Source organism: Panulirus ornatus, chromosome 12 (assembly GCF_036320965.1).
Source record: "Panulirus ornatus isolate Po-2019 chromosome 12, ASM3632096v1, whole genome shotgun sequence".
NCBI lineage: Eukaryota > Metazoa > Arthropoda > Malacostraca > Decapoda > Palinuridae > Panulirus > Panulirus ornatus.
In genome coordinates, this window is record NC_092235.1 from 67,513,993 (window position 1) to 67,530,194 (window position 16,202).

Sequence of the window (16,202 nt, forward strand, 5' to 3'; positions counted from 1 at the left end):
TAAAAACACACAATGCACCTTTTCCGTGTGTGTGTGTGTGAGTGGGCGTTTGTGTGTGAAGGCGGGCACTGATGAGTGTGAGGTGAGTAATGAGGGACATAGCTGCCTAGGCACGCGCTTGAGAGGTGACCCAGGTATTGTGGCAAGTGCCACTGTGGGAGGGATCATCCAGGTACTGAGGCAAGTGCCACAGTGGGAGGGATCATCCAGGTACTGAGGCTTGTGCCACTGTGGGAGGGATCATCCAGGTACTGAGGCATGTGCCACTGTGGGAGGGATCACCCAGGCAGCAGTAGTAGCGCCAGTGTTGTGAGGAACTCTGTCATGGGACAATATATGATAATCTGACCCTCAGGTGCCCTGGCCAGCTGCAGGCCAAACCCTCGGCCCGTGGGCATGAGGCACATCACCGCAATGCTGCAGGACGACCACACTATGAAAGGACTGCACGGCCAGCAGCACACGAGCCTCACTCTCGTAATGACCAGATTCAGAAGTTCTTTCATCTATTGTTGTCTTGGACGTCCAACAATACAACAAAAAGACCAAAAATTTTCCTGTCCTCTGCCTCTCTGGTTTTCTTTTCATGACGGATCATACAGTGGAAGCTATCCTGCCGCCTTATGCTGGAGCACAAGTTGCTAAACATATTGAGAACGTTTCCCTACGACCAGTGTGGTCCAGCAGCAGGGCAGGTCGGCGGTCCCACACAACCGGCTCACTCCATCCTCAACCCGGGCTGGGCGGGCGGCAGTGTGTCACCACTAACCCACCCCTGGACCACTTGCTCTGTCGCTACTGATTACGTCCACTGTGTCAACTCGCCAGTTTCGTCGCCCCACCACTATCCTGGGCAGGCTAGTGCAGCCACGCCTCCCTGCTGTAGTAACTGACCCAGTTGGTCGTGCATGTGACAGCTAGACGAAAACAGACGGCCACTGGCAAGCACCCCAGAGCTGATGGTGGCCCTCTGGACACATGTAGTCCACAAGATGAGGAATATAGTCAGTAATGACCAGGACATGTCAGGCTTTAATGAGGGGGCTGTTAAGTTAGGAGGATTATGGCAGTACGGGTCCACCGGGAGTCGTGATAAGATCTTGGTACATTTGTATATTGCTTGAGAATTGGTTCATGTTACTTAATGCTTGTCATGATGGGATATGATTGTGAACATCCAGGTACCTTACCCCAGCATCTGTAATCTTGTGAAGTTAATTACCTTATCTTAACTCTCTATATCTACTTACCTCAGCCTGTATACTATCCTAGACTTAAGTCTCTGTTCCTTTAATGGTGTCAATGTTTCTGTCGCAGACCCTCCTGTGGTGCGGGATGTTACTGCAATCCTCACGTGATGCCTCAATCAAGCATTTTACCAAATAAATACCAGTTTCAATACAGGTGTTTACCATCGTCCGTCCGTCTGTGTGACGTCAATATTGTGGACAAGAGCGCGGGACTCGCCCCTCCCCACACACACACACACTGAGAGACCTCCGTTTGGGGAACCACACCCCGTCTGGCCCCGCCTTCATACCCACCCAACCCACGGACTACCTACGTACCTGGAGGACACACACACACACTCACACACACACACACACACACACACACTGGGACATAGATTCATCCTAACTAGCCATGACCAGACTGGGACACATGCCAGCAGGACACACACATTTTTATAAACCAAACAGCAGTGAGCAGGGCCACAGAAGCCCACGTCAGGTTGGTCGGCGGGAAACACACGGTAACAGCGTCACTCGGTGTTCGCTAATGGCAGACCCGCTTCCTGAAGGACAGGTTGTGTGTGAGAGGGAATAGAGGACAGAGAGTCACACGGTTGTTGAACGAAGGAGCAGACGTGATGCGAGGAATAGAGAGACGTGGGTACGAATGGGAATGGAAGGTGGAGGAATGGACCCCACAAGACCCAGGCACTACACACACACACACACACACACACACACACACACACACCTGTGTCCCTTGACTCAACACCTGCCATCAAACCTGATCAAGAATGACAACCACTTTCTCACCAGGTTAGATTTGATACGATTTCCCGTACAGGGGATCCAGCGGGTGAAATCAGACCAGTTCACCATTCATCCATACATCCAGGTCAGTATATTGTGTCAGTACTACACGGTGCTCCTTCACTGCTACTTTCATTATGGCTAGTGAACCGGAGCGAGTGCTTCTGCTTCACTATCCAGTCTCCATCCACAGCAGAGGAGGGAAGGAGCCTTCTGCTTCACTATCCCGTCTACATCCGCAGTAGGGGAGGGAAGGAGCCTTCTGCTTCATTACTATCTCGTCTCTGTCTATACAGATCAGGATTCTAGGATTGTAGTATTACTGTCGTGTGGGAGATGGCCTCGTCATGGAGCATCAGGTCCGCTGTTGTCTGTCCCTCCCGTGTACCCCCAAGTACACCCCACCACCTGCCCTGAGCCCCGCCACTGGAGGCAGGGGAGGTGGCAGGGCGGGCCGCTTCCAGCCTCTCATGTTGCTCAATGTTTTGTCTGTCAGGACTTGTCAGTGGGCGGGCCTTCCTACTTTCCCGCCCCGACCCTGACGTCACCCTGCCAGTACTACTATCCCGCCCCGACCTGCAGCTGATGTCGCTTTGCCAGTACTACTACCCCGCCCCGCCCCTGACGTTACCCTGTCAGTACTACTGCCCCGCCCCGCCCCTGACGTCAACCTGCCAGCGGTACTGTCCCGCCCCGCCCCTGACGTCAACCTGCCAGTACTACTGCCCCGCTCCGCCACTGACGTCACCCTGCCAGAACTACTGCCCCGCCCCGCTGCTGATGTCACCCTGCCGTTAGTGCCCCCGCCCCGCCCCGCCACTGCAGTAAGTGCTGACAGTCTTCTGGTCTAGACTGTGTGAGGACCAGCCGCTCCGGCACAACCCAGACCGTCCTTCACGGGGTGTCACTGGGGTCGCCTGTCGCGCCTACTCCTGCGGCGCCTCCTTCAAGCACAAATTCTTCATCCAACTTGGGACACCTGGGGGCGTAGCTCTCTAGTGCAGGTGCTGCTGCCTGACCCCCCGCCCTGCCCCACTCCCCCAGCGTCATCTGAACCCCTACAACACCACCTGGTACCTTTCTCCACCACCTGTACCTCCGCAGCACCATCTGGCTTCACACTGCATCATGTGGTCTCCTTCATCGCCATCTGATCCCTTCCTGCACCACCTTGACCCGACCCCACCCCACCCCACCCCACGCCAAAGCATCGCCTGCCTCGCCCCAACACACGATTCCTGGGAGACGGAGGTATGGCCCCGTGGTAGGTGGGGGCCGAGCAGCCCAGCACGAGTGGCCACAGTAACGCAAGGGCCACCAGACTGGAGCAGAAGGCGGGAGAGAGAGAGAGAGAGAGAGAGAGAGAGAGAGAGAGAGAGAGAGAGAGAGAGAGAGAGAGAGAGAGAGAGAGAGAAAGAGAGAGATGGTGTACAAGGATGAGGTGGTGTAGACAGCTGGGGGGAAGAGCCAGGATGAGGGAAGCGAGATGAGGAACGGAAGAAGGGGCTGAACACCAGGTGAAGCTGCCTAGCTGGTCGGGTGGGATGTGGTGCAGAGTGTGATGGTGTGGTGGGTAAAGATGAGGGCAGTGGTAGGCAGAGGGTTGGTGGACGAAAGGTTCTCACCCTGTACTACAACTGCTGCTGCTCTACTACAACTGCTGCTGCTCTACTACAACTGCTGCTGCTCTACTACAACTGCTGCTTCTCTACGGCACAAAACACTTCACGAAGGACCACAGGCGAGCCTCGTCTGCCCCACCTGTCATGTCTTGCATGTAACCTGTCGTCTTCGTCACAACACTAAACCCTGAGCCTTCCCCCTCACCTGTCTGATCCGGGAACAGTGACGGGGTGCCGGCTTTGGACAGTGATGGGGTGTGGGCTGTGGACAGTGGCAGGGGTGTGGGCTGCGGACAGTGGCAGGTGTGTGGGCTGTGGACAGTGGCAAGGGTATAGGCTGCGAACAGTGGAAGGGGTGGGGGATGTGGACAGTGGCAGGGGTGTGGGCAGCAGGGAGCGGGGCGTGGCTGCCTCAGCAACCCAGACATAACAACCTTGTCCACCACCACACCAGCCGACCCCCCGCCAGGCTCCTGCCATCTTGTATAAGGAGCAATGCAGACCACACAGCTGCTCTGCAGACCACACAGCTGCTCTGCAGACCACACAGCTGCTCTGCAGACCGCACAGATGCTCTGCCTCACGGACCATCACTTTACCATCTTCACCCAGGTACAACTGGTGTGTGTGTGTGTGTGTGTGTGTGTGTGTGTGTGTGTGTGTGTGTGTGTGTGTGTGTGTGTGTGTGACCATCCCAGGAGCTATTCCCGACAGCCGACAGGGCAAGGGCGCGTGCTGCTCTCCTCCTTACAGTGAAGATTCCACCCCCACCAGACTGGCTGTTCACCCGACCATCACCCCTGTGGCACCCCACTCACGCAATCACCCCCAACCCAAGTAACGTCTGGGTCGTCCGGTCTGTGCCTGCATCGTCTACCCCAGGATGGACCATATCCCTAGGGGGTGGACCGTCTACCCCAGGATGGACCATATCCCTAGGGGGTGGACCGTCTACCCCAGGATGGACCATATCCCTCGGGTGTGGACCGTCTACCCCAGGATGGACCATATCTGTGATGTGGGCGGTCTACCCCAGGATGGACCATATCCGTGGTGTGGGCTGTCTACCCCAGGATGGACTTCATTCCAATAATGAATCACCTGCACCAGGGAGAACAATCTCCTCCAGGGAGAGCCTTCTACGGAGTGAACTGTCTCCTCCAGGGGAGAACAGTATCCCCAGGGCGGACAGGCTCCCCCAGGGGAGAACAGTATCCCCAGGGCGGACAGGCTCCCCCAGGGGAGAACAGTATTCCCAGGGTGGGCAGTTTCCATTGGGGCGGTCAGTCGCCTCCCCCAGGTTGGACAGTCGCCCCACAGTGGCCTATATTCCCAAGGGTGACTGTCCCCCCTTCGTCTTCCCTCCCCGGGGCAGGAAGCGCTGTCTACATAAAGGCCGGACACAATATCAGGCGTACATCAGTGTTCGTTAATGGCCCCTCCTACACTACCGTGCTCCTCCCACGCCTTAAACGACCTCCCGAGCTCCACCCACCAATTATGAAGACTTAAGAAAATTTTCGTTCAATACAATCACTAGCAAAAATTGTTCCCGAATGTTCCTGTGAGGCACACACATCCAGCCAGCACAGAACACATGTCACTTACACCAGCGTCTCCCACAGGAACATACGTATCTTCAGCTGTGTACAGGAGAGGTCGCGTCGCGCACGACCACCTGCAGGAGGACGACCCTTCCCCTCCTCCCACCATCAAGACCTGGGTCGGCTAAATATGAAATACGAATCTCGATTAAGAACATCCATCCTCCACTCCGTCCGTCCGTCCGTCTGTCCGTTCTGACGAGCGGTAGCACGACACTGGTACCAAGGCAGCTGAGGGTTGGGGATGGTCGTCGTCGTCAGCGCCTGCTGGTCGTCCAGTTAATTCGGGCTAATGAAGACGTGTGGGGGACCGTGTGCCGTGCTGGAGGGAAGTTTGTCTTCCTCGTACACGGTCAATATGGGCCAGCCTGCTGCTGTGCTGCTGCTGCTGCTGCTGTACTACGCGTACAGCACGAGAAGCACGACTCTTGAGGATGACAGCATGACCCTTGAGCACGACTCTTGAGGATGACAGCACAACCCTATAGCACGACTCTTGAGGATGACAGCACGACTCTTGAGGATGATCGTCCAACCCCTGAGCACGACCATGGCCGGGTCAAGGACTAGGTCATCAACCCAAGGATCGAACCGTCGTGCTCGGAGGATTAAAGTTCTCTTCTGCAGCCGGACAGCCACCCGAGGGATTACATCTAAGACAGAGGAAAAGGATTTCTGGAACCACAGACTCTCACTGGTCCCAGCCTACCACGCTCTGGCTCCAGCATTACATTAACCCTTGAGTACAGCATGATGACGTCAACCCTTCACTACCACGACCCAACCCTGGCCTGGCCTGGCCTACAAATGACATGCCATCCTTCTCCAGGGGAAATGATATACAGGGCAACGCTTTCCCAGAGAGAGAGAGAGAGAGAGAGAGAGAGAGAGAGAGAGAGAGAGAGAGAGAGAGAGAGAGAGAGAGAGAGAGAGAGAGAGAGAGACCCGGGCGGATGGCGTCCGTGAGTGAGCGCCCCCCACCACCACCTCCCAGTAATTAACTTACACCTGAGTGACCCCGTGACCTGACCCGTGTGATGAACACGGACACTGACATTACACAGAAACAGGCGCGGGTCAACAGCCTGGCCAGCGGGGGAGGGCGGAGGGGGGAGAGGAATGTTCCTGAAATGTTACGCTGAGGAAGAGACGGGAGGAGACCCACCCTGCCACACTGCTCCCCCGCCTCTCGTCACGTCTCCAGGTACACCTCATGACCGGGGCGGACTGTGTGGGATTACAGGCCGCTAGCGGTCAGCCGTCCACTGTACCCAAGACTGTAACAAAGACATGACGAGTGAGGGGACACCACTGGACTCTCTACGCTAGCTCCTGTAGGTAGGGAGGGAAGGGTGGTCAACACCAGCAGGTTCTGGTCGGTATACAGGCAAGACCCGGGAAATACTTCAACAACGTCCTCCTGGTTCCTTCCTGCACAAACGTCAACAACCATGTGTGGGACTGAGAGAGAGAGAGAGAGAGAGAGAGAGAGAGAGAGAGAGAGAGAGAGAGAGAGAGAGAGAGAGAGAGAGAGAGAGAGAGAGAGAGAGAGAGACGCTTCCTCAGACGAGGCCGCGACTACGAAAAGTCAGTGTAGGTAGTAACGTCGGAGTGTTTCCTCCAAGATGGGGTTCTGGCGCGTCAGCCGAGGTCTTAATGACGCCATCCTGGTGGAGGCAGGGAGAGCTTAACTCCCCCCCACCCCCCAACCTCACCTCCTCCTCCTACTATCATTGTGACGGACGGAATGTTGTCTGGTCGTACCCCCGCGTGGAGGGCAGTGGACAAGGAGCAGCGACACCTGTGTTGAGTTACCACGACATTCCCGGCCAACCGTCTGACCAATACAGGGGTCGCTAGTGACCAATATACAGGGGTCGATGGTGACCAATACAAGGGGCCGATGGTGACCAATACAAGGGGCCGATGGTGACCAATACAGGGGTCGCTAGTGACCAATATACAGGGGTCGATGGTGACCAATACAAGGGGCCGATGGTGACCAATACAAGGGGCCGATGGTGACCAATACAAGGGGCCGATGGTGACCAATACAGGGGTCGATGGTGACCAATACAGGGGTCGATGGTGACCAATACAGGGGTCGATGGTGACCAATACAAGGGGCCGATGGTGACCAATACAAGGGGCCGATGGTGACCAATACAGGGGTCGATGGTGACCAATACAAGGGGCCGATGGTGACCAATACAGGGGTCGATGGTGACCAATAGCATCGAGGTCAACCACATACAATCCCGCCACAGCCCCAACCGACCCCCCACAACACCCATCGTGGATACACTGAGAGACAAGGGTTAGGGAGCAACCAGGGAGGACCAGAACCCAGGTCACCTGATCCATGCCACAGGTCATCCTGCAGGTGGCACTTTACTCTGACAACACACTATTGTTGATACTGTGTGTCGTGAGGGTGGCATGGAAGGCTGTGGTACAGGAGGCTGTGGCACAAGAAAGTAGTACATGAGGATGTGAGGAGGGACGAAAGTACAGCAGACGTGGTGACATTAGCCAGGGTGGATGGTAGGGCCACCAGCAGGGCCCCATGCATAAACCATCACCCTTCCCTCCCTACCTCACAGTACACGACCCCCTCCCTCACACTACACATCCACGCCCCGAGGCTGGCCAAAGATCACATGCCACACTGCGACCGTCACCATAAGACCCCAAGATGACGAAGACAGCCTCTCTACCACACCACCACGCAGACGATTCAGGAGGGGGGGTAGCTTCTCCACCACACCATACGACCCAGGGAGAGGGAGGCGGCCTCTCTACCACAGCACCAACCACAGGGCCCAGTTTGGTAGCCTCTCCCCCACAGCACCAACCACAGGACCCAGGTCACAGCCTCTCCACCACAGCAGTAACCACAGGACCCAGGTCAGCAGCCTCTCCACCACAGAACCATCATCAACTTCGCTCGTTATAAAAAGGATCAACAAAAACCCTCACGTGATCCGCGAGCAGACAATGTTATACTGTAAAAGATGCAGTCGACCTGCAGGACAAAAGACCCACGTCAAGGAAGGCAATTTTCTTAAGTTCCTCACAAAATCACACGATGTCGGCCAATAGAAACTGGAGTGAAATTAGAGGATTGAATTACTTAGAGGAAATTACCAGGCAAGGTTTAACAGGGGATCTCAAATTAAAGTTGACTGCTGCAACGATACGCTCAAATGCAGCGGTATGCTGAATGGAGGGTGAGCATGCGAACATGACGGGACGAGAGAGGAAAAGACGCACCACACTCACTATCACACACGAGGAAAGCGATCACACACACACACACACACACACACACACACACACACACACACACACACACACACAGAGCTGCCTCCATCCACTCACTCATCAATGATTGATGAGAACCCTTTGCCAACTGGGTCATCCCGGTTTTGAATCGATGAGGAAGTGTGCCTTTCGACCTGTGTTTAGACACATCTTGGCGGCCTTCCACCTGCTGCAGCTCCGGCAGCGACTTGGTCAGGTGAGGGCAAAGGTCTCATCTGATGAGACAAATTCCTCGACTCACGCTGTGAATGTCATTACTGAAGCTTACGTCTCCTGGGGCGGGACGTGGCAGCGCCCGCGCCATGCACGGGTTCTCGCTGAGACAAGTCTTAACTACGTTACCCCCTGATGTAGGGCAGATGAAAACTGCTCATGTCGGTACTGCCTCTCATACCAGGTGACGGTGAGGGGGGGCCGGGAATCCCTCCCTCCTGTACTATCACTTCCCAGGGAATCTCTCCCTCCTGTATTATCACATCCCAAAAAAAGAGGAGAGAGAGAGAGAGAGAGAGAGAGAGAGAGAGAGAGAGAGAGAGAGAGAGAGAGAGAGAGAGAGAGAGAGAGAGAACACACTGATGAACACACACACACACACACACACACACACACACACACACACACACACAGTCTTAACCTGCTGACGGGGACGACCTCGCTGCCCGGGTCAGATAAGGTCAGTGCACCATGACCTTCACGACCGCCTGCTAGCCAAGCCCAGACCAACACTTGATACTTCCCAGTGGTCAGGCAAACTTGATACTTCCCAGTGGTCAGGCAAACTACCACTCAGTGGGAACAGTGACCGAGTCGAGTGCTATCATGGAGACCCCTGACCCAGCCAGCACACCTGTCCTCCAGCCCAGGCTCTCGAGAACCAGATCGTCAATCTGTGTGATCAGTGTCTGGAGGCGGTCCCCTCCTGCTGGGGAACTTGGGGGTGTGGGGTTGTGGGGGGGTTACCTGGACTGTGGGAGTCCGGTGGGACACTAGGTGGGGAGCCAGGGGGGAGGGGAGGGAGGGGGGGTAGTATCCAGAGGTAAGTGAGTCAGAATCAAACCGGCCGACTCACCTGGCCTTCAGTGTGAAGCACCCTGGACTCTCCACCTCACCCTGGGGGAACAGAGTGAAGCACCCTGGAGCCTCCACCCTACCCCGGGGGAACAGAGTGAAGCACCCTGGAGCCTCCACCTCACCACGGCAGACCACAGTCAGAGTGAGGCAGCTACAATACTGTTGTCCTGCCCCACACAACCATCTATCACCCCCCCCCCACCTCCACCACCAGCCCCAGTGGTCGTGGTGCGCCCCCCACCACCTCCACCAGCCCCAGTGGTCGTGGTGCGCGCCCCCCCCACCTCCACCAGCCCCAGTGGTCGTGGTGCGCCCCCCCACCACCAGCCCCAGTGGTCGTGGTGCGCCCCCCACCACCTCCACCAGCCCCAGTGGTCGTGGTGCGCGCCCCCCCCCACCTCCACCAGCCCCAGTGGTCGTGGTGCGCCCCCCCCACCTCCACCAGCCCCAGTGGTCGTGGTGCGCCACCCACCACCTCCACCAGCCCCAGTGGTCGTGGTGCGCGCCCCCCCCACCTCCACCAGCCCCAGTGGTCGTGGTGCGCCCCCCCACCACCAGCCCCAGTGGTCGTGGTGCGCCCCCCACCACCTCCACCAGCCCCAGTGGTCGTGGTGCGCGCCCCCCCCACCTCCACCAGCCCCAGTGGTCGTGGTGCGCCCCCCACCTCCACCACCAGCCCCAGTGGTCGTGGTGCGCCCCCCACCACCTCCACCAGCCCCAGTGGTCGTGGTGCGCCCCCCCCACCTCCACCAGCCCCAGTGGTCGTGGTGCGCCCCCCCACCACCAGCCCCAGTGGTCGTGGTGCGCCCCCCCCCCCACCTCCACCAGCCCCAGTGGGCGTGGTGCGCCCCCCCCCACCTCCACCAGCCCCAGTGGTCGTGGTGCGCCCCCCCCACCTCCAGCAGCCCCAGTGGTCGTGGTGCGCCCCCCCACCACCAGCCCCAGTGGTCGTGGTGCGCCCCCCCCACCTCCACCAGCCCCAGTGGTCGTGGTGCGCCCCCCCGCCCCCCAGGACAGCGGGTTATGGAGGGGGTGGGGGGGGGTTGGGGGGGTGTTAGGCATTGAAGGCTGGAGATACCGAGACTGGGGGTGGGAGGAGGGGGAGCCACCCATCCTCATTAATAACACACTGATTGTGGCTCCTCTCCCGGGAGGGGCGGTGGGGGGGGGGGAGGGGTTACGTGTGAGGGGGGGATAGGAGCTTCAGGGTCACGGGGGGGTGGGGGGGTGAGGGGGGGGGTGGGAATGATTCGAGGATAATATCACAATTTACTGTGAGGGAAGACGACGGGTGCCATCGTGTGCCGCATGGCGCAGCAGAACATGCTGCCTCATTACCCCCGGCCTGGGGTGACGCAGGGGGGGGGGGGATATACTTACGTCCTCCTCCCCTCATGCTGCTGGCCAATGGCCCCTGGTGTGAGCCTACCGTGGCCCCAGCCATGAAAGTACCGCGACCCATGGCCCCTGGGGCTCGCCCACAGCGACCCAGATGGACCGAGCTTAAAGCCACAGTCAGCCAGGGAGATGGTAGGGGCTTCACGGAGCGGATGGAGGGGGTTGGTGGGCGTCAGAGGATGGATGGTGGGTGTGGGCGGCTGAGGTGTAGGCAGGGCGGGCGGCTGAGTGTGTGGGCGAGCGAGCACAACCACCCACGACCTCTGGCTCGATTATCGTTTTTTTTAATGACTCGATTCTTGACGTTATGAGGAGCTGGTCCTACAGGGGAGGGGAGTGAAGAGATGACGTAGGGAGGAGAGGGGGAGATGTAGTAGGGAGGGGTCATGCTGTGGTGTGGGATCATGCTGTGGTGCGGGGTTCATGCTGTGATGTGGGGTCGTGCTGGATGGCTGGGGGGATGTGAATGTGATGCACGGGGAGCCACTCTCCCCTGAAGCTGGGGGATGTGGTACAGGGGGAGCCACACAGCCTGAGCCCGAGGGGAGGTAATACAAGAGTAGCCACGGCTCCCCAGAGACTAGGGAGAAGACCTGATGGTCTATGACGAGGTTACCTGCTGAAGGACAGTAGTATCCTAAAATCCCAGATACACAGACAAGGAGACATGAAAGATGAAGGTTCCTCCCTACCCATCACTGTAGGATAGAGTGACACACACACAGGGTAGTGAGGCAGGAGGTTCCTCTCCACCCATCACTGTAGGATACACTGACACACACACAGGGCAGTGAATCAGAAGGTTCCTCCCCACCCATCACAGTAGGATAGACTAACACACACAGAGTAGTGAAGCAGGAGGTTCCTCCCCACCCAGCATACCAGCCAGCAGGAGAATAACAAATAGTAATACTAATATCACGCAGGAGAAGATGTCTGGATATCACTGTGTGATCTACCGTCGGATGAGAGGCAACAATTTTGTCGCTACTCTCAAGAAAAGAAATGAATCCCAATGTGTACATCATATCAATCTTGTACATGATTACTCATCATCATTAAAGCCTATGTCCAGCGGTGATTTAATTGTACCGACAGTCCTCCACGTTTTCATCACACCTCTTCTCTTCTGACGTTATTTCTGGTCATAGTGACTCTTACTGACGTGGAGGAAACACCCGGAAAATAATCATTTCCTCACAGGTTCCTCGGAGTTCTTCAAATAAGCGACATCAGATCACCGAGTCTTTCCTCATAAAGTTTATATATGAAGGACGGCATTAAGTTTTGTTGCTAATCTCTGCATTCGTTCTATTTCTTCCTTTATCTCTGATGGAGTTTTATGATATGAAGAGCGTAATGGACTCTGAAGGTGGTGTGAATACTGGCTCTGTCAGAGTCCTGTGTGTCTCGCGCTGCCATGGAGGGAGACCACAGGATCGTGAGAATATCCTTCACGATGATGATACAGGCATGAGTGCCATCACTCGCCAAGAGCTGCTCGAGGGGGATTACCAAACACGCCACCACGGGATGAGGAGGAGGAATACAGAGGAAGGAGAGGGTCGAAGAGGGTCACCGGGGAGGTGGAAACACACGGCTGAACTCAGACAGAAGAATGAGAAGTTGAAGAGAGTAAGACTAGGTGAGAGTGTGGAGGGATGGGACCGTGGGAGGGAGCAGGTCTGCGCCTATCGTGGAGTAGGTAGCGGAGTCTATGTATGTCCCCCTCGACCAGCCACCTGCCAGTACACAGGGTACGACGTCAGCCACAGTACAGGACGCCTGCCAGGTACTGCAGCTCCTGGTGACGACAGGACCTGCTGTGGTGCTCATATGTAGCGTAGTGCCAGGGGGTGGTGCAGAACCCGGGGCCCTGGGCCAGCCAGCTACCTAGGCGGACGAAGGCCACGTCCTCTGCCGCCCTGGGGCAGGAAAGTACATAACACAAACCTGCTACACCCCCCCCCCTCGCCCTCCCTATAATAAGAGAGAGTGGCCGCACCTCTCACGTGAAACAGGTTGAAGACAGAGAGAAAAAAAATGATAGTGTAGGCAAGAAAAACAGTCAGTTCCCGGGGATATCCGCGGGGAAATGATGGAGGCGCCCTTCAGGCGTCTTCCTGGAGGTGCGGGAGACAATGCAAGGGACTTCCTGGGGCGGCGAGGATCCTGGCCACACAATCCCCGGAAGGAGGCGCTCACTCACGCCCAATACCTCATCCACTCACCTTTCTCTCACGATCGAAGTTTCCTTACAGTCAGGCAATGCCATGTACTCACCCCTGCCTAGTGCTCATCTGGTTCTGTCATGTACTTACCTTTGCCATGTACTCACCAGGATCTGCCATATACCCATCCCTGTCATGTACTCACCAGGCTCTGCCATATACTCACCCCTGTCATGCCCTAACAAGGATATGTCATGTACTCACCAGGCTCTGCCATATACTCACCCCTGTCATGCACTCACCAGGCTCTGTCATGTACTCATCCCTCCCATGTTGTCACCATACTCTGCCATGCACTCACCAGGTCCCGGCATGTAACACACCGCGAACAATGTACTACGGGAGGAGGTACTCACCCTGAGCAGATGCAGCAGACGCCAGCAGCAGCAGCAGGAGGGGTAAGTAGGCCCCTAGTGGTGCCCAGGTCGTCGTCCACACTGGCCAACACGACCTGCCCTGCGCCCCACGACGATAAGTACGACACGAGTTATTTACACCAGATGAGCCAAGCGACAGACGTGACTCCACCGACCACCACGAAAGTGACATGTTCTCCCTAACATGAGTCACGTTAGTTCTTGCTGCCTCACTTTCATCACAGTCGCTATCACTCATGTTCTGTACACACGGCTGCTCCCCAGTACTGTTTCTTAACACAGGATGACCTGAGTCCCAGCTGAGGGCGTGAGTATGGGCGAGGCGCCTGGTCCTCCTCTCACCAACACATTCTGCCCTCCCACTAACGCACTCTGCCCTTCCACCAACGCACTCCTCCCTCCCGTCGACGCACTCAGTCCTCCCAGGACGCGTCGCGCCCTGGCCCCCCATGGCCGTACGCGACCATCGCCCTACGCTGGCCTCGCCCATGTCTGCTGGGCCGGCCATGGCGGGCCTGCGGGCGGCAGAGGGCGTGTGGAGGGCCTGGGGCCAGCCCTAGAGGGCAGGTCACGCCGGCATGCTGACCCTGTGGGGAAGAGACAAGTGTGGGGTTAGCTCACTCTGTCACATTAGGCATAAAACTTTTATTGAACATCTTTATTACCCAGGTTCCTAAATACATATGATGATGATGATAATAATGATAATAATAATAATAATAATAATAATAATAATAATAATAATGATAATAATAAAAAAATAATAATAATAATTAATGATAATAATAATAATAATAATAATAATAATAATAATAATAATAATAATAACAATAATAATAATAATGATGATAATAATGATAATAATAATAATAATAATAATAATAATAATAATAATAATAATAATAATAATGATAATAATAATAATAACAGTAACCTATCATGTGTCCTGGAGGGCGACTACCACAGCTCCTATAAGCAGAGGGCTCGACCAAAGCGGCCCCGAAGGTAGAAAGTAATCAATAGGTGTAAATGTTTGACGGCGGCTTCTTCCTCCCCAGTGGCAGCTGGCCTCACCATCACTAGGCCTACTACCCTGACAGGGTCATGGTGCAGCCACTCACAACACCCCTTCCAAACCCACTGCTGAAACCTCTCCATATGAAACCCTGGCTTCTGAACCAACCGTTGATGACCACATCAAAGACCAGGCCATTCCACCCAAGGGTCGTGCTGACGTGCACCGACGTGCACCACGGTCGTACCGCCGTGTTCAGGGGATCAACTTCCGGGGAGAAGTCTCTGGGGTGTACACAAACACTACCTCACCAAGGCAATGTCCCGCCTCCCTCTGACAAGTTAAACACGTGAACAACTAGGTTATCGAGCGACCCCACATCAGCAGCATACATCATTTTACCAATATTCACCAAATTCAACAATGCTATTATATTAGTAGTGGTTTTGTATTGTATGAAATATCTTTATTAATGAAATTATTCTGTAACTAACAATGAACTACGATAAGCGTGCTAAAGGTATGATCAGATACAGCTTCGTTACAAGTAATGAACCAATGAGCGAACCCGGAAGGTTCGATATAGCTTCGTTAAAACCAGAGAATCACAATGAACGTATCCGTGTGGTTCGATACAGTTTCACAATAAACATATCCGAATGGCTCGATACAGCTTCCTTAAGAATAATGAACCACAATGAACGTATACAAGGGTTCAATACACCTTTCTTTTTAATAGCAATGAACCACAACAAACATGAACGGGACGGGGCGGTCGATAATGTATCGTTGGAATCAATAAACCAAAATTAACAAAAGCACGAAAGCGGGAGGTTCGATACAGCTCTATTGATGAAAATAATCCACAATTAGTGTATCCCCAGGTTCGATACAGTTTCGTTTAGAGGAATTAACCACGATGATATCCCGGGGCTCGATACAGTTTCGCTGTCACGAAACACACGCGTGTACAAGTTGTGAACAACCTGCCAATCAGCAGGTACTAGCAAGAGACGACTCAGTCACCAAGAACACGTGCACGAGCTGCTGAGTCACCAGGAACGTCCACGTGCGCTGCTGTCATAAGGCAACAGTGGGGTCAAGCCCTTGGACCACGAATGTTTACTGTGAGTCACCAGGTACACAAATGCGAGATGCTTGATGTCAACACAAACAGGCATTCTGGTTGAGCGTTGCCAACTACTTTGAAAAAAAAAAAAAAAAAAATATATATATATATATATATATATATATATATATATATATATATATATATATATATATATATATATATATTATCCCTGGGGATAGGGGATTAAGAATACTTCCCACGTATTCCCTGCGTGTCGTAGAAGGCGACTAAAAGGGGAGGGAGCGGGGGGCTGGAAATCCTCCCCTCTCGTTTTTTTTTTTTTAATTTTCCAAAAGAAGGAACAGAGGGGGCCAGGTGAGGATATTCCAAAAAAGGCCCAGTCCTCTGTTCTTAACGCTACTTCGCTAACGCGGGAAATGGCGAAT

At 54.9% G+C, this 16,202-nt stretch overlaps 1 protein-coding gene across 4 annotated transcripts in view; it reads right to left on the minus strand.

The window, feature by feature from the left end:
• The window catches only part of Cad96Cb (protocadherin Fat 4-like Cad96Ca), a 229,257-nt gene that overhangs the window by 64,305 nt on the left and 148,750 nt on the right, over nt 1–16,202 (minus strand). For 3 of the 4 annotated variants that reach the window (XM_071668117.1, XM_071668114.1, XM_071668115.1), the window contains exon 2: nt 13,649–14,256. In XM_071668117.1, coding sequence (XP_071524218.1) covers nt 13,649–14,177 — 529 coding nt within the window. In that variant the 5' untranslated portion in view covers nt 14,178–14,256. Of the gene's footprint in view, nt 1–13,648; nt 14,257–14,852; nt 14,986–16,202 lie in introns of those variants that run through there. The other variant, XM_071668116.1, reaches the window with a different exon arrangement.